Below are 22616 nucleotides of genomic sequence, written 5' to 3'. Positions count from 1 at the left end.
TGTGTTTATTTCCCTGACAGAATGAAAAGCCATTATGCTATCCGATGTTTTGACCCCAATCTCTCAACCAACCTGATGACTTACTTAATCAAAATATAATCCAGTGTTTACATCCACACCTTATCATTATTACATGATAGCACTGAGTACCTTAGCAGGCACAACACTCAACCGTATTTGGAAGCCAGTCGCTTTGAACTTTACCAAGTTTAGCAGCAGTGACGTCACAAACTGATCCTGGGTTTGATTTCCCAGCCTCTTCTCCGACATTTTGCACATTAGTATCAACATGTTAAGGAAGCCACTAGATTGACTTGCTTGACCTTCTGAAGGAGTCGAAATTCAATGTTACAGCCTCCATGCTGTGCTCGTCCACAAATTCCAAGGGAAACTGTCAACATCTTGATAGGAACCACTCCCGTGCTTCATCGCAACATTAAGTCCCTCTAAAGGCTAGAAGGTGCATTTTTGAGCTGCTGGAATGACAAAGTGGAAGGAAATCTGGTTCGGATATGCTTCCACTGCTGGAAATAAAATGTATCCTATTTCTGTCTCTTTTTTTTTCTGACTGAGGACTTCTGGTGGACTTGCGAGAATTCATGAACATGACTGGAGACTGTAGGAGCAGACAGAACAGTCTGTGACTTGTAATTGAATCATCAGAGGTTCTAAGGTGGGAGTTTGGTCACTGGCCCAGGGACGCATCCTCTAGTGAGGCTCATGACCTCCACATATCTAATAGTTACAAGCAGCTGTGTTAGGATAAGGTTGGTGAACTAGCAACCATGTATACATCATAGAGCAATGTATATATATAGTAGTGTATGACGAAGCGCTTCTGTGTTTTTTGTTGTTGTTTCCAAATTACTATTTGTCTCAGACTTTTCTGAAAAGAGTACCCACTGTCATGAAATACAGGAACTCAAAATGATTTACAGTAAGAGTGTATTTATATTCCTTTATTTTTGTTCAAAATGGTTCTTGCATGCTATATTTGCATAAGAAGCAGTTTATACCGTAACCATGTGTCGGAAACTCTCCAGCTATACGTATACAGAACATATTGAAAACAAAGAGAGTGCATTTGACACCGCCCAAATAACAGAGCATCCTACAAAAGGATAACAATACTGACACAAATAAAAGGACACCAGGCTGCTCTTCACAGATTGACCAATAAAAGAGCGGGAAAAAATGGAAGTGGACGTCCACAGTACACCTTTGTGACTGACTGGCAGGTGGCTTCAGAAGGGAAAAAAAACTCATTATAAAAGACAGACAACACCTGGGATTCATTCCTTGTCTGCAGGATTGAGTAAAGCTACCATTCTAATTTGTGAAATAAGTATGACTCATAATGGCATGCATGCCTCTGGAAGAAAGACACAGGAACGTACACATGGAAAAGTAGTCCACAGAGCCAGCAGAATCATAGTCCCTCCTCCTGTTATCATCTTCGTCATCATCATCGTCATCATCGTCATTGTCCTCTTCTGAAGACGAAGAGTCATCGTCATCCCTCCTATGTCTACTTTTACCTACAGCTTTTACGGAAACATTTTCAGGGATATGACATTTATACCCCAAACAAGGTGAATGTTTGGGAATGTTGTGGGACAATGAAAATTCTTGTTGATGATTGAACCTCCATTTCGAGGGATATTACATTTATACCCCAAACAACGTGAGAGTTTTGGAAATGCAGTGGGACAGCGAAAATTCTTGATTGATGCAACACATTTTGTATCCATTTTTGAAACATTCCACATCAAAGATGAAGCTTACATTCCTGAAAACCTTTAAAAAAATACAAAAAGCTAATCAGCATTTTGATTATTTTCCTCATAAATGCATGTATGCTGTAGATGGGCATGTCCTCCAATAAATCAAGGTAACTTTGGTGTACGTTTTTGTTTCCATGATTGACAACATCCAAAACTTTTTAATATCTAGCTTGGGTCTCCTTGACGCCAACCTAGACATGACTCATCTTATTTGAAGTGACACATGATCACAAGGGATTAACTGTCTGGCATTCAGATTCACACACAGATGTTAACTTAGAGGAGAAAACTGATGTGGTGGAGATTTCATACAATATATTCATATGTGCTTGTCAGGTTGAATGGCCTTTGAGACTTAACTTGTAAAGTTCAGGGGACAACCAAAAAAAAAAAAAAAGAACGACGGGGGTAGAAGAACTCAATTTTTTTCAAATTAATTTGACACCTTCTTTACCTTTCAATGTCATGGGGTCTGCCCTGGCTCTCAAAATTTCTTTCCCACTCGGATTAATTTTAAAAAGGCACATTCATTGAAAATTTAGACCTTTTTTTGAAAACCCAAGGCGACACTCTCACCACATCAACAATCATTTGGGATGCTCTCCAGGCTTTGTGGAGCAGCAATATCATTGTCACGGATCAAGCTATGAGGGGGGGAGGTGCTAATACAAAGTGTTCAATATTGTTTTACTCCTGCAAAATATCATCTATCCATTTACTTACAAGTATATTTTAATATTTTTAAACTTTGATGTTATGAGTAGCCTTATCTTTTCTGATAGTGTAAATCAAGCAACTTACCACATTGTATAAAAATAATTTGAAAAGCAGTCACTTCCAACAACCTATCCACAATGCACGAACAATTGTTTGACAGCCAACAAGAACACAAAACATTTGTCGGCGGGGGGGGGTTCCAAAATATACTGATACAGCCAGAGATACAGTCACATCAAAACAGGTTTTTTGAGAAGGAAACAAACACAAAAGAAAAAAAATACAGCATGGACAAACAAAAGGAAAGAAAACAACATCATATTTCAAAATTCGAACACTCAAACAGAAAAGAACAATGAAAACAATAAAAAATAGATGTAAAATGTTAAATACATGCATTTCTTGTTCATTTGATTATTTTTAGTCAAATTAATTTTGTTAACAAGTTTGGCATGCAGCAATCATGGTTACGCGGCAAATAAAACAGGCATTCTCGTCACTTCAAAAGAATTCATCCAAAACCAGCACATACACCAAGAGCAATTTTCAGTTAGGGTCTTGGAGAGAAACGGCACAGTGTGGAATAAACTTTTTGCAAGTTACATTTGAATAAAATCAGGTACACTGATGATTGCAAATAAACATAATTTGATTTCCCCAGACTACAGACACTGTTGCTATACATGTACCTTGTAATTTGGGGCAAACTTTGGTTCCTTTGTGCCCTTCTTATCTATTGAAAATGGTGCATTGATGCAAGGCATCTCTTATGTAACTAAGCATAAGCTTTCCCCGAATTACGAGGTATAGCAACAGTGTCATCAGTATGGAGAATTCAACTTATGCTCACCTGAATTTAAAGAACTCAGTGAACCAGGTTTTATTCAAATTAACTTGCAAAAGGCTTATTAGGAGTATGTTAAACCTGGCATGAAATACTTAGTCTTGCATTCACAGACAAACCAGCGGCTTCAATTAATGAAAGTGATATTTGCTTGCCTTAGCACCCCCCCACTGGCCAACTCGCTGCCCACAAAATGGATCACCATTCTCCTGCGAGCTAGTGAGAGACGACTCTCAGGAGGAACAGGCAAATTGCCAAAAGGTTCTAAAAGGAAACAGCTGATGGCTGCTGGATTATCAAAACTAAACACAACAGGTGTTTCCTCATCTTCTTATTTGTGAATTAGCCATTTTGTTCAATTCCAGTTGGATCTCGCATCAAAAATGAAGACTGGGAAAAACTAACATCACCAATGTTAGTGCAATTAACAAGGGATGATAAGAGAGAACAAATCTTGACTGACTGTACCTTGTTGTCACTTCAACATTGAGCACTGCTGTTGGGCTGGAATTCACAACTGTGATTGTGGAAACTTTAAAGAAAGAAATTGACAGAGGAGGTGGGACTTTATGTTTGCACTGACTCACCGACTTCCTCAAACTCAATATAGAAGCCTTGATGGCCAACCGAGTTGTCGCTCAGAAATCTCATCATCATCTCATTGCCAGACGTTATGACGGGATCAGGAATATCAGTGCCACAATATCGACCAATCAGCTTAGAGTCTGAAATGACAGGAAAAAAAAAAGAAATTGAATATGCTGTAAACAATCACACATACTAAATGACATCAGCAGGTTCTGTGGACATCTTACGAAATCTTACAGTGTCCCTCTCGCATTGTAAAAGCTTGTTGTGAACGGTCAAATTTTAAGGCCCGAGCAACATTTATGCTTCCCGCCCAGAATTTAGAGTTGACCAGGAAAGAACTTTGATCTGTTTGATACAAATTCACTAGTTTCTCATTCCCCTGAAATGACCTTTTGCCCAAAAGTTACTCTGCTGAATTATCCTTTCATTATTTTTGTTACCTGTTGTTGTCCCATCAAATATCTCCAAGGTGTCATAGCTGCAGAATGATGGTGTTCCTTCGGTTGCAAAGATGAGAAACTGGAGTCGTATACGTTTGCCGTTGCCAACGGTGATCTTGTAGAGGCAGTTCTGGTTGATGGGATAGTAACCAGGGTAGTTTGGGGAAGTCAGCTGACCTCTTGGACCCGCAAGATTTCGGGAGCAGCCTGTTAGACAAGAACATCAACACCACTGTTGGGTGGTATCAACAACTTGCCAAGTATGAATTTAAGCGGCATTTCTTTGTTTTGCTGTTCAAACTAAGTGTACGTGGTTACTGCATAGGGGCGGATCCTGATTTGGCTCAAAAGGGGCACATTGCTATTAAGCTTGGGGACTCGACAAGCATCTTTAATTGTTTTTCCTTACATTTTCCAATGTTTGGCAGCCAAAGATGGGAGTATAAACCCTTTAATCGCATCACTGTGCATACAGAAATTAGAGAATCAGGAAGTATTAGATTTCTACATTCAAGGGGACGTTTTGAGAGTGAGGAAGTTGATGCTCTTACAAACACAAAGCTCAGTTTGCTTTTCTGCATCAGCCAAAATAATCACCCTACAAAATACTCAAGCTGCAATGAAGCATACAAGGCTGTGCTGGGATCTAAGTTCATTCAACTTAGCCAAGTGAAAAGCAAGTAATGTCAAGTTTTGCTTTTCTGGAGGGGGGATTCCAATTTCATTAATGGAAAAAAAGGCTGAGTACAAGCTTCTACCAAGACCGTGCACACCTCTCAAAATGTCTTTCCCACCTGTGCTGAAGTTGGCATGGAACCCCAACCTCTCTATGGAGGAATCACTGACAAACTTCACATGGAGTTTGGAGGCAGTTGAGGTAACAGTGCGTGGGGTCTGTTGTCCGCAATAACGCCCAATGACAGTTGCCGTGTCATCAGCCCCGTCAAATATGACAAGATAATCGTAACTAAAACGAAAGATAAAGTCATACAAATGAGGAAAAGTACTAGGAGGCCATTAAATAATGCTAATGCCAAAACCTTTGTATTCCTTAATTTGGGTCAATAAAAAATTATCAATTTGTTTTGATGTTGTTTTTCTTCTTTTTTTTAATTGTTTTATCTATCAATTCAAAGTTTCAGTCCTAAATAAACTGACTTGCCTTTCAATACAATCCAACTGCATTTTATGAAATTTAGTCTAGTTTTCTCTCAACCCACCCATCCATATGTTTAACATCCATTTTTTAAAATGTTGATAATTTTGAATGGTATATTAATTTGAAATGCTTTAGTCAGAGTCCATGGAATAGCCACCGGCTTCCAGCTTCAATCAGTGAAGACCTAGATCTAAACACAAGATTTGGACGTGGCCCTTTTTGAAAGGGAATGACGGTTTACAGGTGGATGGGTACAATATCCTCTTCTGATTTCTCCATGGCCGATTTTGTAATGAACACCTCAGAATTAACCCTAGCACTGCCCATTCCTACCCACCGGCAGTCTGTTGACTCTTCTAACTCGAACGAGTTAAACGTCAGCGACACGTGGTTGCCCTCATCCGTGGAAATCTGCCAGGCGCACTCTGCATCTGCAGGGTACTGTCCAGGATAGTTGGGGGAGGTCAGGGTGCCAGACCCAGCATACATGTGGCTTCCACATCGCAGTGAGACACTCTCTACTTGTGGGCCAATGCTGATTAATCTATGGGCAGAATATAGCACAATGTAGTATTTCAGCTTTTCCTTTCTGCTTCTTTTCAGATAATTCAAATAAAAACAAAATTACAAAGTGATTGGATTTTCTATAAAAGCATGAATATAGCATTGCAACCACATGAATGTATGAATGACCTTCATGATGTATTATTATATGACAATCAGTTCCTTTCTCAAGCTGGGACCTAAAACCAGCAAGCGCCTGTTAAGGAAAATGTATCAACAACTTTGCATTTACAAGTGACTAATTTGTATACTTAAAAATCTGCAGAAATGTACATTTCCCAACAAATAGGGCAGGAATGCCCCTAAATTGATATTGATGGGAATTTTACCAGCAAACCACAAAGGAAAATTCCAAAAAAACAATTTGTATAAGACATTTTTCTGATTCTGAGAGATTGCTTATTCACTTTTGGCCATCAAAAATCTAACAAAAAATGGGGAGTAGCTATAAAATCCAACCCCCCAGCAATACCCAAAAGTAAGCCATACATGTGCACGGCATGTACCTCAGGAGTCTAGCTTGCCACAGCACTGAGTATGTATCTAACCTTTTCACTGTCCATGATCCTATAAAGAACTAATCCAATAAGTAATCTCTTGCGACAAGAAATCACTTTGTGATGTCCAATCATCCTAGCAGATTGATCCAAGCTCTCTGTCCCCAGAGATCAAACCAGCATCCCTGTTGCACAAGTAAGGCCCCTGGTATGTGCACAATTTGTATATCCTGTTCATTTGAATGGAGAGGCTGGCCCAGGGGGTGGGGGGGTGTCAGGGGTCAGGTGTATACGATGAAGAAAACATGAAGGGCAGGTGCAGAAGAGTGATTAGACTAATTTTGTATTTGCTTTAAACGCATTCAATGGTGTGATTCACTGTGTGCAATATTGGCTGTTTATTCAAATGAATGATACACTTTAATTTTTCCCCTTGTCCTATGATAAATATGTGAGGTGTCATCACATTTGGGACGTGATTTTTCTTAATCGCAGAGAGGTAGCATTTATGTATGCATTTTTATCACAGGTAAATTCATGCACAGATTTGATTATCAAGATGCTAGCAACCCACCCTGACCTGGACAAGAACCCTCTCATCGGCAGTGGAGAGGCAGGCTGGTAGAACCATTTCATTTGGGCACTTACTGCACACGTGGAGACCATACATTTCTAACATAAATGGGTCATGGACTGTATGCTCAAGTGCGTCTTATGCCAAAGGCGCATAAACCTGTGAGCACATGCAGCCAGTTTCCACCAAAGAACCAATGTAGCTAAAGCACATCGTCTGTTCTTCCTACCAGGAGCTAGCGGATAGCCTTGTTCCTGGCAAAGTTACAGAACAGGGCTAATGGTCGAATGAGCTTGTTTCCTTCTGGTTATTGAGACGGAACTGTGGAAAGTGTTGTTAAACTAAGTGTTCTGTTAGCAAGCAAAATCTAGTTCTGCAATAGCATTTGATAGTTGACCAAAACGATGTGGGGACACACTGCCGGTAACTTCCCTCAACCTTTCCGTGGGACAGCACTAATGCCCACTGCAGTATTGAAGTCCTCACAAGTCATGCAGTCAAAACTTTCCTTTTCTTGTCTTCATCCCTGCCATCTTGGCCAGGGCACCAGTCTGCACAGGTGTAGCGTGGAAGGCATATGCCTTATTTTCGTAAGAATGTGCACAAACATGCATACGCCTGTAGCCTTCCTACGTGCTTAACAGCAAATGCACCTGGACATCTCAGTCAAACAAAGGTATAGTCTTCAGGTTTCTGGGGGAAGGGTAGTTACATGAGATTGTACCAGTGCTTATAAAACTCTGTGGTCAGTGCAGGGCCCCTAAGGCCAATTTACATGACCTCAACAACAACACTGATTTAATTTGCTCAGGTCACAACACTGAGGTTAATATGTAAATCCTCGCTCTCTGCTTGTCTCCAATGTCTGTGTGGCAGAACAAACCCTGACCTGAATCAACAGGTTGTCCAAATCTTCATGAACATGAAATGACCACTGCTCCATTCATGAAGTATCTCTGGACTTCAGAGCCAATTTCCTGCAAAGTGTAACTGATAAATTGCATGAGATCAAATGCAGACAAGTGTAAAGTTTAAGACAGTGAAAATTACACTAAAATATAAGATGGTAAACCCTTCTTTGGACACAATACAATGCAAAAGTATACATGAACATACAAGCCTGGTATAAAGTTCTATATTTTGGCCTCTCTTAAGGGTAATCCTGCTTGGCTAATTATTAAAAATGCAACGAAAAATTTGCTGAATAGATTCTCTGGCAAAGTGCAAGACATCCGCAGATTTTTGCTCCCACTGCGATAGGATAAACCACAGGAATGTTCTTATTACTTCAGCAAAAATTCCCCTCGGGTTTTCTCAAAGCAATAAATTCTTCCATATTATCTGAGAATCGGTTTCGTAAGGCCTTTGGGAGGCCAGGCGATGTTGACAAACACCCATCAAGGTATCAGGCCGTGGGGGGCAGTATTTAGGGAGGGAGTCCGGGGCAAGGCACAGAGTTTCTGCCCATGATGTCCTAGGCTCCTGAGTCAATCCACAGCTTTGTATTTTTTTCTGCTCTGTTTCTTTGGTTTTGGGAAAAATTGACCTAAACTAACACCACAGAAATCTGCCTGTCTGGAGGTAAACTTCTTGAAGAAACCCCAGTAAAATGTCTGACCTCATTATAACAAGGTAAGTTCTTTTTCCTTGAGGAAGGATGTTACAGTGAATAAAATATAACGTCAAAGCAACGGCTTGCAGGTGATTTGCTGATATAATAATAATAATAACACAGTTTTATATAGCGCATCACACCAAAGTCTTGATGCGCTTCACAAGAAACAACAATTAAGAGCAATGAATAGAACAGGTAAGTTTTGAGAACCGCTTTAAATTGACAGTTCTCATATGGTGAGGAAGAGAGTTCCATAGCGATGGTGATGCATGAAGGAACGATGTCCATAAGTCTTAGTGCGAGTGACCGGTGTATTGAGCAGCAATGTTGAGCTAGAATGGAGGGTGCGTCGTGGCTGGTATACTTGAATAAGTATACCAGTATACTAAGTATATCGTCCTCACATTTGCCCATTGTACTGATTTCAGCTGAGAGGGCTGGAAAAACTGAAGCTGGGTTTAGCTGATGCTTTGTCACTTCCTCCAGGAAGAACCCTGGTTACTTGATTCCAAGAACAAGTAACGAACAACTGCAATATGCTTTGACAGTGGAAGCTGCATAGGTCACCGGGAGGCCACTCTGTTAACGAGGTACTGCATAAAACTGATTGAACGACCATGTCTCAGCAAAACAGGACTTGGTCATCAAACGTGAGCAAAATAAAGAAGGCTCTGTAAGTCATCAGAGGAACGTAGACATTCAAATTGGCAATGTCACGTCAAGCGTTTGTGCTGCTGAACACAAAATTTGGTTCAACTCAGGCAGAATTTGAAGTAAATGCTTTTTGACATCATGTCTGCTTTACAATTCAATTCAGCTGAGCATGAATCAACTTTGATTTGCTTAACTGCTAATGCCAACTGACCTAAATGTTGTCTGAAAGTTAAGCTATGAGCTTTAGATTTTGGTGGATTGAATGAAAGAGCCTACAAACCATCTGCCTGTTTGTTGGTTGGACTGTGAGCAATGCATGATGAACAACCTAACCTGTTCTTCACCCGAGAAACAGTCAGATGCAGAGTTCAGGAAGCGCGCCCCGTTGGGCCGCATACTTCCGTAATGTGTTTGGTGCAGCAACCAGTGGTGGTGCATTATGCTCAATTTCTCCATCTGTGGGAATCTGATTTGTTTGTTGATTCTCTCCTCGTGACAGTATTAAGCAATTTTTGTTGCTGATGTCCAAGTAAGAGCCAATCAGGGAGCATTCCATTGGACAAATAAAAGAAGAAAAATCGACTGACCCCAGACAGATGCCCACTAGTATGGACCCAACATTTATTTGTGGAACTTCTAATGAAAATAAAATCAATCTTGCTGCTCCAGATGTCACAAGGAACCAGACGGCAACGGAAACAAAAACACTCTACCCTTGACTTTTATGCAAAACAACAGTGCCCAACAGTCTTGGCGCCTTTTTCAAACGCTACTTTCAGTGGATTTGAACTGCACAGTTCACTATGAAATGCTACACCAGGTTCAACCAAGAAAGTGTTAAAAAATAAGTAGGCATTAAGTGTGATAGGAATCAATGAACCAGTTCCAAAAAGGCACAGTCACTCAAGGACAACGCGCACAAGGAGATGGTAGCCAAACCAACAGGGTAGACGTCAAGTGCACATACATTACTGCTCCTGGGTGACCTTGGAGGCAATTTCTTTTTTCCAAAGTGTAGATGGGAGGGTCAGTTAAGGAAGATGACTAAAAAATCTTAAATTCACTTATCAGTGTAAACGAAAAAGAATATGTATATCTTTCAGCTCTTTTCTGTCACTGTTCTCACTTTTATCTGGTGGGTACACCGATCAACTATGTTTCGCTATAGTGATTCTAATGTCAACTAACTCTTCATGACATTTCAAGGAGACTTTTTTGCCATCCAAAGAGAGGTATGTTGCTCTTCTGGTGTCAAAAGTTTGACACATCCAGGAGGAATGCAGATACGCCACTGCATTGCCTTAATAGGTTGAACATACTGTAGTAGTAATCTAATTTCTTGTTGTCCAAGGCGTATCTTTCCTCTCATATCATCACGCACTTCACACTATTTTTACAATGCATAAAAGGTTTGCGACTTCACATATACTCAGAATTTCCAAAACATATTTTCAACTCTTCAATTTCTCTATTACTGTAATTTCCTTTACAATTTCTGACATTTCCTACAACTATGTCGTTGCATTCCCGAATCAAAACTGGTTATAAATGTACACATGTACACGAATGAATTTAATGTGGGCTACTAATATTCAGACGATAATTCACGGTGTGCCATCTATATCATTTGGTACCTTGGTTAACAGTTTTTCTCAACGACCCTAATTTTGGGCTGGTTCCAGTATTTGCCACGTGTTTGTTGAATCAACACTTGTAATAGCTTGTCAAGTTGTCACTAGGTCTTTCATGACCACAAGGCAAAATGGCTCACACTTTGAACTTTGTAATTTGATAGTTCATACGTGTACCAACACCTTATTCTCAGGGGAACTGCAAAGCCATATTCGATGCTTTGACATGATTGGTGGAAAGTTTGGTATGCTGGTTATCCTCTACCAATGCATTCAACACCTGTGCAATTATATACAAATCAGATGCCACAAGGTCAGTGTTAAGGTGTAACAACAGATTGCAACAGAATCATAAGAACTGAAACACTGTGGCCTTCAGCTATTATTATTAACCAACTGCCAAGGATAGATCACCCTTCTTAATTCTCCTGAGTTTGATCAATTTCCTTCTGTAACTCCACCTTAAATCAAGTTCAGGCTTTTTCTCCCATGGAGGAAAAGGTAACTTATCATCAATGAGCTACTGACACCTGATTGCTGAGATGAGTTTTGGGTTCTACTTAGTTGAAAGTATTCCAAATTTTTGGCGCAGGCTTGGCCCTGTTCCACAGGAGAGCAAATTGCTTGGCAATCTTGACGTTAAACATGGCCCTCTCTTCCCAAATAAGAAATCAGGGTTGTCCCCCCCCCAACACCAATTCATTGGCAAGATGCTGGGTTCACTCCCAGGTGATGATGGATCCAATTAATTTGGGGGGAGTATCTGTGCAGAGAATAACTTCTCTCTCATCTCAAAAGGAGCAGGTGGATTCAAATTGAGTCAACACATGGAGAAGTACTTCTGCCTTACTTCAGGCAGCTCGTGTTTACACTGCTTCTTAGAGTTTTTCCAACGAAGGTCAAAAAGATGAGCATGAGATCAAAAATAAAACCGACTGTAAGAAAAACACCGCAATAACACTGGCACTCTGTGTAATTTCGGAAAAAAAGTCTTACCATCTGGCTGCACTCGCCATGTAATAGTGCAGTAGTACAGTTGATTCTCTGAAGACAATTTTCTAAAACAAATTGTTAGTTTCTTCTGTAGATTTATAAATCTAAAGCTTTAACTTACTGGAGCTTTCCCAAAATACCTTGGCAGCCAGGCACCCAAATCTCAACAGCGTTGATTTAATTGACACCGATAAGTTGTGTTCACAGAGTAAGAAAAACTGAAATTCCTTTGCCTATTTGTTTTCCATCTGGGCTGTTAGAAAGTTTGAATTTACCTTTGATAAGTAAGTTTTCATTCTAATTCCCAAACAAAGGGGGCTGATCCAATGTACCACCCCCTCCTCAAAAATTGGGAGGGACACACGATCCCCTGGCATTTAGTTTGTGTCACTGAATGCAGACATGTTGTTGGATACCTAGTTTCTGGCAAGCCTGGCACCCGAGCAAGCACGTAATGTCATAGTGTCACCTTAAGAGCTGAATTCAGGTCAAGAACCTTGCAGGAGTTGATCCATCACACAAACAACCAACATGACAACTTCTTGTACAGGACATCATTCAATTCTGTTCCATCAGGAATTGATAACAAATCAGGAGCAGCGAAGAAACATCCTCCCTGTTTATCAAGCTTGGCTTCAAATTTATACATTGAGCGAGGTCTGGTGATGGGTCAAAATGAACAAGGAATATGGTAGCAGTGTGTCTCAGTCGTTGGGGAGGGGAGTAAACCCAACTGAACCCATCACCACCTGAAATGGTGGAAGAAAAAAGGGAGAAAGGAAAGAATAACATCTGAGCTATTCTTTTCACACGGACTTTAAAATAAACATTAACAGCAGAAAGTGCACTGTGGAAGCATTAAACAGCAATTTCAGCAAGCTTATGTTCCATCAAGAACAGAAACACTTAGTGTCAGATGGAGATCCAACCCCCCCATTCTAACACCCCTCCCCCATCCATATCTCTCATCCTACACTGCTAACTACCTTCATGGTCAAATCAACACTGCAAAGAAAGCATCAAAGCTTTCCTACCTTTCAACATAAAGTTATGGGTGGGTTCTAGTTGAGGCCTTACATAGTCTCAAGGTAAACCATAGTAGACAGCCGATGTCACATCAACCTTGGTCAACATCTCAAAAACAACTTCAGGAAACCCAAAACTTTGTTAACTCAGAGGGAGAAGTGGCAGTGGTTAATAGCAAAAGATGGATGATATTCCATAAACCATCACACCCTGAAGGTGACCAATTTTAATCCTGAGAGCTTAGAGAGAAAAAAAATTGGGTGGTTGCCAGTTCCGAACTGTTATTTCTGAGGAAGGAGTGCTTGAAAGTGCAAAGCTATGCCAGAGCGTAGAATTTCATGTGCTTCAGCTTTTGCACTCCAAAACATAGGTGACATCCAGAGACACGTGGCAGCTGTTCTTTCCTGAAATCCATTCTCCAATCCCCAAAACACATTTGCTTAGTCACAGGAGTCGACTTGACAACTGTACAGAGCACACGTTCAAAAAAAAAAAAAAGGCACAGCTAAAATACGTGCACCTGCCATTTCACAGACTAATTCTTAATAACGAATTGTAAGGATGCGAAAAAGCACTCCTTCTCTTTACCGACACAGCCGACCTTTCTCTGTTCAGCCAGTGCAGAATTAGGTACAATTCTAAATTTCTAACCGGCAGTGTTGGATATTTATCTGCATGGTTTTTATCTCCGGTGCATGATGATGTCATCCAGGTTGCCCCATGTAGGACTCACACAATGGTAGCCTTGGTTGATCCACAGAGAGGAAATTAATACTTAAAGATCTTTTCATTTCTTTTCTCCTTTTTTTTTCAGGCCCGAGGAGAAGTTTTCCCACCAATCCAAGGGCAGGCAAAATTTAAATACAATAGATACTTCAGTTCTTACTGAGAAAAAAAGTGCTGTTTATAATAAAAGCATCACGTAATGATAGAATTTGTTTTTGCAAAGTCTGGGCAGAAGTTGGACAAGTTCCAAACCATATACAATGGCATAACACTCCTCAAGATTGATTTATTATCATTTTTCCACCAATCAGGCTTCAAGAATTTCAACTTTCAATTTCCTCTTTTCCCCCAAAAAAAATTCTTTCGTGTTAGTGACAATGCATAAATCATTTCAGACTTGGTGATTAACATGGGAGCAGTTTCTTTCTGTAACCAGTCTTTGCTTTATAATGGCAGCAAGAAAAAATAACGGTAAAAAGCACCAACTCTTTTAGGATCTGAGAACTTTTGCAAGTCATTGTGCACAAGGGCGGAGAGTTCCTCTGCTGTCAATGTTCATCCTCCGTCAACACCACTCACATGTGTACAATCATAAGCCACCCATCATATCCAGGAGGTGTCTAAAAGCTGATAAATTGTTTGGCCTCTTCTCGACTGGATAACTCATTCCGGTATTGTGCCTAGATGGAAACAAGGGAATGGAATGCAGGCTGAGACCGGGAAGGAACTAAGGAAGGCAATTTACATTCTCATTTGGTAAATATCCAGCAAAACTTTCACCTGCTGTTTCAAGGGGCAAGGGTTACGACTCCCAAACAATCTAGTCCATTTCGGCCCACTTTTATGATTTCCCATTGCATATACTGACCCAAAGCTGAATCCGCCACATGCATTTGACATTGACAAACACACTGAACAAATATTCTCAGGTCTCCAAAACTTGATCCTATTCCAAAAACACAATCTGTTTCTGACATTCCCTTCCCGACATCTTGAGGGTCAGTGGCTGCACCTAAAGTTCACTTCTTCCTGCAGGTAGGACCATGCCACTTGCAACCCGCCCCCATTCCCAAAATGCTCTGATAGCAATACACTTATTTATCCAGGTGTTCCCTTATTTCCATCTTTCCTCAACTTTGTCAAGCAGGTTAAGATGAAAGCTACCAAGTTCTTGTGACCTCCAGTGACAAGACCAGGGAAAAATCACCCTGCATCCTAAGCCAATAAAACGCTATCAATCTCAGGATAAATATATATCAGGGGCCCTACAAAAACATGCCCGGACCACAAACCACAACATCAGTATGCAATAAAATCCTCTTTGTGCACTCCCCATAAATAAACCACACCACTGCTCTGGGATCATCACCTCTTGGCAAGATGCACTGTTGGCACTCAAGAAACCCATCGTAACAAACATCTAAAGTTTGAGGCAGTAAACTCTCCCCCAAAGACACGAAAACCCCTCTGACCAAAGTGTGATCTTCCACAAACCATCATGCATACAAAAACAAGTAATAAAAGGAAACAAATAAATGACAGATTAACAGCTTCAAGGGAGTACGGCAGATGAGGGTACAGCAGATGGCGTGCGACTCGTTACTTAGTAAATTTTTTTTATTAATTCACAGTGGGATTGTTTCAACCACCTAGCACAGTCAAATTATCAAAGGGCATCAAAATTAATCACATGTACATCATGCATCATGTAATATCTGGTTGCAAATCCAGTCACATAAGCCGTTCATACAAAATGTAACAAATACATTCCTTATCCTCAAATGCAATTTTCTTCCCCCCTTTGCACCATGTCCTCACAGATTAACGCAATTACCTTTCAAATAAAATTACATTTACAATTGACAGGGAAAGATATAAAATTTGAAGGGGGAAACATGACAGGTGTCAAAGGAGCTTTGAATTGAGCACAAGGCCACCAGCACAAACTTTCAACCTGAACAGCAGAAGGGACAATTTTCCCTGGGATGTACTTCTCCCTTACTTTGAAGTTCCAAGTAAAAAAAAAAACCAAAGTGGCTTTGAAGATTAAAAGAAGCAAAGCATGCCAAGAAAAATCTTATGGGGGGTGGATGGAGGGTTGGGGGGTGAGTCTAATAATGGCCTGCTATGACAGGTGCCAACAACAAAAAACGTAAGGTTTGAATCAAAATCCCTGGGCACAAATCTGTTCCTGTCTCAATCACATGACACTTTTATCAAGTTACCGATGCATGCCTTCACGAAGCTTACTGAGAACGACTGACTGATTGATTGGAATCATCTGTAAGAGAAACTTGTACATGTAGATTAGGCCTATATACTGGTATATGGTAGGATACAGGAAAACCCTGGTAAACATCAGATGTAGGTAGGATGGTGTACAGTACTCCTTGCCAAGCTAGCCTCTTGATCTGAAGTTAGAGAAACAATTTATGACTGTAAAACAAAGGGAGATCAACAGGAGATCAGGAAATAAGTAATGCACATTTTTCAAACATTCCACTTTTTTTTTTATCTGTCAGAATAACAATAGTTGGCATCCCAAGCATGTGATAATCATAATAAACCAATACCTGATGACCAATAGGACAGTCCTTTTATGTGTTGATTGATACCATCACTGTCATGGCAATCCAGTAAAATGATCACACATTTGACTGGCTGATCACTGCATGACTTCATACAGAATGCAACATATAATTAACCCTTAAACCGATTGTAAAACTGGGGGACAAAACTTCGGGGTTATTTCGGTTATTTATATTGAGTCTTAAATGAAAAACCTCTGTCATTTACAATGCCAGATTTTTGGGTGGGGGGGTTCTTTGCGACCAGTCTCCCCTGATACATGACCAGAGTCACAACCAGGGTCCTACCCTGGGTAATCAGCAACACACTATGAACCCTACAGGTTTGTACTAAATTGTAGTGGCTAAGGATAGTACCCTAGATATACATGAACTACCACTGTGGTGAGTGATATACTGTGCCCATGCACTTTGAAAGGCCCAGTGCAGTCAATGAGAAAAAAATAGGGTTCTGCAGTAACAGCTCTGGCTCAAAGTTTGAGACAAAAACTTGTCACTTTTATTCTGGCTCCTCAGACCTACCCTGCCAACAAAGCTCCCCCCCAAAAAACAGATCTTTTACAGTGAAAAAAAAAATTACTACATTCATAAATCACGATCCTTGGCTTTAAATTTTCAAACCCATGAATCATGCACTTGTACCCAAATGTATGGTTTTGAGGCAAAGCAACAATTGATATCTCAATGCAACTAGAAGCTAGAATACATGTACATACAAGTAGAATGACTCATACAGAGGGTTGGTTTCATATGATCCACGACATATAAACAAACAGTAAGTTTTTCTGGCATTTCACCTGAGATCTTTTTACTCTTATATCAACTGCACTGTTTGTTCACATTTGGGCCCACAAAGCAGAACCCACAGAGGATGTTCATAGTCATTTGTTTCTGCAAGGTTAGTGGGTCATGCAATCCTCAACCTGTGATGATCCAACATCCATTTGACCTGAAGAGGGACCCACTGTGACAGTGTCTATGTCCGGAATTAAGTTGGAGAGAAATCATCAGCCATATTACCTTAAATTACCACCAACCACAAATATGGAATGTGGCAAAACAGCCAAGTATGAACTTGTAAGAACAAGAATTTCTGCAGGGAGAGGTGGTTTGCGGGGAGGGAGCAGAGGTTGACACCCCTGTGTGTCATTTTTGTCACCAATTCTACACCAATTTCAGCAAAGAAAGAAAAGGGAGCGACCAAAAATACTGGGTTTCCATCAAAACATTTGCCCCCCTCTCCAAGTTTTCAGCATATAATGTGGAACAGGCACCACGCTTGGACCAGGCTTGGCAACACTAGCAGCAGGCTAAAGTTGAAGCTGTACAACCATCAGATCACGGAGCTGCGGTCAAATCAATGCAATGCGTTGGCACACTGACCTTCAGATAGAACACGGCAGAGTTTGCAGAGTCCTGTCAGTCAGTCTGACAAAAACTGACTTAAAGCTGTCTGGCTCCACAAACCGGCCAGACAGAACAGGATCAGTGAAAACAAGGAGTAAAGACACAGAAGTATGGCAACCTTAAGCAACAAGGGAATGGGCCTTATACGGCTTCCCTACGATGGTAGCTAAATTTGTCAGCCTTCTTCTAGATTCGTTAACAGAGCAAATTGCGGCATAATTAATGGTTACTTAACAATCCTACACTGACCATGAGAGCCTTCCCGTCAAAAATAGAGGCTGCAAAGAAAAAAAGATCTGTTGAAGGTCGGCTGGTGTGCTGAGCCTTATCCAAACAGCAGCAGGTCAAATTGGTCACACATCATGTTTTTGTTTACAGTGATGTTAGGGAAACAATTGTCATATTGTGTAAGAGGTTTTGTTGCGGAACCTTCTAAACACGAAAGCCCATTTGGACACCTGTCAGTGGCAGGCCACATCCCGAGCAACCAGAGAAACATTTGCGGAAGCCTTTACTGTTTAGGGTTGGAATTGGAAAGTGGACCAAGCAATTAAAGGTGGAATGTTTCACAAGGAAGCCAATTGTGTCCTAAGCAAATAGAGATATGCTTAGTACACCATAGGAAAGAATTTGTTACGGACAGCAGAGCCAGAAACATAATTCTCTACGATGCGACTACACGCAGTTTCAGAAAGCTGCAACAGCAGAAAATACTGCTTAGCAAGTCTACGTGCTAAGCAAAAACCAGCTGGGAACTATCAAGAGAAGACTATGCATCTGCATGAATTTCTGGTTTGTGACTTATTTCTTCTATGCAGATACATTAGAGCGCGATGAATTTTGGTTACAAATTGAAAAGAGCAGCATTCATTTCAAAGGAAGTGAACAGCCCTTAAACTTAAGAGTATTGGTTCCATGCATTTGTACCACATTCAAACTAGTATAATACACATTATTTTCTTTACTTCTAATTTCACAGTTTACCCCCCCACCCCGTCATCAAAACTGAGTAGGTAGGCAGGGAAGCAGAAAGCATAATTTTCGGGGGGGGACCCCACTTTTTTGCTAAGCAAATGGTTCTGGACCATTATTTTAGGTTGGAATAGAAATTGCACCCCAGAGGGCAGGCTTTTTCTAGAAAAAGAGTCACCAATGGAGAATCCACGGGGAGGGGAAATCCTGAATCTACCTCAGGTAATGTAGCCTCACTTTTACTTGTCGAGGACAGATCCCATGCAAAATCAACTCGTTTATGTTGTCCATGACTTGTTTGTTTATTTCATTTTATAACAATTCAATTTTTACATTTTACACAATTCAACTTTCCCCTGAAATTTAGCCAAAGGAGTATTGCGGTCCCCAACCACAGTACACATATACCCCCACAGAGTCTTTTCCCAACTGCAACACTTGTAACATTCAACTTTAAACCCCCTGTCCAATACAATTTATTCACATTGTGATATCCATCGCAACAAAAACCTATTTAGGCAGTTTGCTTCAAGGCTACAGTCTTGAGTGAACAGTCATACTGATAAAACTTATAACACTTGCTCTGCCTTATCCCCGAAGTACTTGGGAGATTCCCCCAGACTGTAAAAAAAAGGTTTGACATGATGCAGTTCTAGTCCAAAGTGTAACCTACAGATCAGCTCACTGGCAAGACTGTTCAGGTAACAATATCACTAACTGGCTGAAAGCTCCCAGCTGTAACAAGTACCCCAGCTGGTACAGAACTATTACTACACAAGTTAACCAGGCCAATACATGTACCAGACCCAGCTACTGACAGCTGGGGCCTGCATGACAAATCTCTGTGTAGAGCAAAGAATGACCTCACAGATCAGATTCGGATTTGCATTTCAAGAGAATACTAAATTTGTCCGCCACGGTAAAGTAGAAACTAACCTTCTCCAGCAAAGCAACTGAATTGTTACCTTTTTTAGGCTACCCGAGCCATTTTTCTATTAATATCTGAAGGACAGGATGTGGGGGCACGTTTTGTCTTGCAGTGAACTGAGGGTGATCCAAATTTGATTTGACAAGAAGGAGAACAATGCAATTCCACACACCTTCACATATCTCAAAGTGAGTACAAATCTAATTTGAAATTCAATGAACCACGTGTGAGTCATTAAATGTGTCTATATAATAGTAACCCCTAATGTCAGCCGACTACAGAAAAAAAAGGTTGTCATATACTGACCGGTGATGCAATCCAACGGATGTGTTGATTAGTGGCTTGAGAGTCCCAATTTCAATGATTTTACATACCCCCTAGGGGTTAGGGTTGAATAATGAATGGCTTGATGCTACATTTTGTTTTCAACATTTGGCTAGTGTAACTCAATACTGTGGCAATCTCAGAGGCACTGTGAATTTGGTACCGAAATTTGAAAATTGGTGGACTATCTAAATTTTACAAAATACCTGTTCTACAACTTCCCTCAATCACCACTTCGTCCCCATCTCCTTCCACAAAACGATCCTTCAAGCATACACATAATTGCCCAAAATTATTCTTCTCCCCGTTTGTCAGTGACTGCTTGTGAACAAGACATCAATTTCTCAGTACAAATGAACCCTCCATCCAGAGTATTGTACTTTTCTGCTTTCTAAATTTATAGACAAACAGTTCCACAACCAACATTTGAAATTGAAAATTTCCACAAATTAATTCAAGTTATAAAAAAATAGCTACAATTGTAAGAAAAAATAGGCCAAAGTATGATACTTACAGAACAGCCAGGAAATTCAGCATCAGATGCATTCTGGATATCGTGTAAGCACCGGCCGGCTAAGCTGTCTGAAGAAACTTGATCGGATTTCTCCCCAGGTTTCTCTCTGGCTATGAAAATGTCTTGGTCCGCTGCCAAAACTTTGCAGATTGAGAGGCTCAGAAAAAGGGGTTCCCCTCTCAAGCAGTTCTTTAAGTTAAAACTTTTCAGTATAAACTAGAGCCAAGAAAGTCACATATCAAAGGCATCTAAGCTCGGTGTTCTTTCTCTACTGTCCAGACACGCTGAATCAACAGTCTTGAGCTCCTGTGAGGCGATCTCAATGAACTGTGTACTTTTTATAGGTGCCGGCCGGTAGTTGTTCCACTGCAGCACAGCCAAGCTGATCTTTGTCTTGCCCCAGGCCTGTTGAATGCCACACAACCTTGCCGTGACAAGTCTCCTGGGATGGCCCTTATGTTTTTTTGTGAATGACTGGCGAGGTACGCACAAAAATTAGACTGTACATGTCCTTCACTGAACCTGCAGTCAGCTGACAGGTAGGATGTTGTTGTGGCAGGGGTGATCTAACCTTTTCTGAGGGCTCCGTGAATGTGGGGGGGTCAATAACTCAATCTTTTGCGATAATCCAAAGGAGAAAAATCTCAAACAGATGGATAACTGAGTGAGGTTTGAGGAAACTTCTTCGCCAAATGCAAGCTGGAAACAATCTCTCTCGTCATACTGGGCAGAATGCCTAGATCAAACTGGAAGCTGGAATTTTTTTAATATTGGAACTGGGTCAAGGGGAAATGGTGTGTTTACACTTTTGTTTATGGCTGAGTCAATTCCAAAAATATACTATTTGAATATCGACATTCAATTCAATCAAATATCCAAATATTTGGTCGTACCCGACCGGCAGATTGTTGATGAACAAACCATATGCAAAATCAGTTGCAATAACACACACACAATTGTACATTCTAATCACTATAACATCAATCAATTGTTGCAAGATTTCTGTCACTTTTCATACGAATCTTCTTGAAACAAGCCTCCATTGTGAAACTTTTGTCATTTAAACAAAAGAAAATCCTCCCTTCCTTTTCATGAATTCTGCATTTGAATATTCAAATTCGGAAAATAATATTAGAGTATTCGATAATCCATCGAATATTCGGCACAGCCCTACTTTTGTTCAATGACCCCAACAAGCCAGTCTTGTCCTGGGCATTTGGACAGAAAGGATGGCCAAAACAGAGTGAAAGAACAAATGAGAAATGGCTCCTTTTTTTGTGAATCGTAGAGCTGACAATTTAGCTCATGTTAAAAAAGAGGTTCGCAATATGCAAGTACAGGTCAGATCCAACATAAGAAAATGAGTCCCAATTCACTTATTGGGTTAAAGGCCTTTCAAAGAATCCTGCACAATTTTAATCAACAAAAACCCTCAACATCTTTCACAAACATAATGTTCATCCGCATCAAAATGTCAACCTGACTAAGTGATATATCACAACAAAGAACACATTAGTTGTAATGCATACAACAAAAAAGAAAAAGTGGTGAAAGAATGACCTTAGGATTCAATTCGTGGAATCCAATCACACATTTTCTTAACAATCAGCTCGCAACATACACTTACACAATTCGGGAACAATTTACTGCACTGAAGTTTTACACCAAGTACTCACTTTGCGATCGCAGGGTTCCTACCTGCATTATCCTTTGCCACACAAGGATAACTCTGGCTCTTTTCTCAAACACAAAGCTTTGTTGATGACTGTATGCTTAGCTCTCTGGGGGGGATGGCAAACTCTACCCGAACATGTATTCAAAGACTTGAAAGGAAGGCTTTTGAAGAGTGTATAAATATCAAGTGAATAATTAATGATGAGCTCTTTGTCAGGAATAAACCACAAAAATGCTGAACAGGGGAAACTTATACAAAACATGGTGATCAGGGTCCAACCACACACTACAGAGCTTTTACCCAACAGCAATCGGCATCTTAAATGATAACATCTAGGTGCACGTGGCTCCAGCTCTGGGTTGTACTTGAAATGCATCTTTCGCCTGTTGTGTA

General features: G+C 40.5%; 1 protein-coding gene across 3 annotated transcripts in view; it reads right to left on the bottom strand.

The window, feature by feature from the left end:
* The window catches only part of LOC110986910 (uncharacterized), a 45696-nt gene extending 23080 nt beyond the window's left edge, over window positions 1–22616 (bottom strand). Inside the window, exons 1-7 of one of the 3 annotated variants that reach the window (XM_022249208.2) lie at window positions 22225–22616; window positions 20549–21163; window positions 5873–6079; window positions 5171–5343; window positions 4377–4583; window positions 3933–4070; window positions 1398–1544 (exon numbers count right to left, since the gene is read on the bottom strand). In XM_022249208.2, the coding sequence (XP_022104900.2) occupies window positions 1398–1544; window positions 3933–4070; window positions 4377–4583; window positions 5171–5343; window positions 5873–6079; window positions 20549–20580 (904 nt within the window). In that variant the 5' untranslated portion in view covers window positions 20581–21163; window positions 22225–22616. Of the gene's footprint in view, window positions 1–1397; window positions 1545–3932; window positions 4071–4376; window positions 4584–5170; window positions 5344–5872; window positions 6080–20548; window positions 21276–22224 lie in introns of those variants that run through there. The other 2 variants (XM_022249210.2, XM_022249211.2) reach the window with 2 other exon arrangements.

The sequence above is a fragment of the Acanthaster planci genome, linkage group LG04, assembly GCF_054643075.1.
Source record: "Acanthaster planci isolate LZ-2023a linkage group LG04, COTS_SCS, whole genome shotgun sequence".
In the NCBI taxonomy this organism is placed as follows: Eukaryota; Metazoa; Echinodermata; class Asteroidea; order Valvatida; family Acanthasteridae; genus Acanthaster; species Acanthaster planci.
Note: the sequence above shows the minus strand (reverse complement) of the source record. Positions and strands in the feature narration are given on the sequence as shown.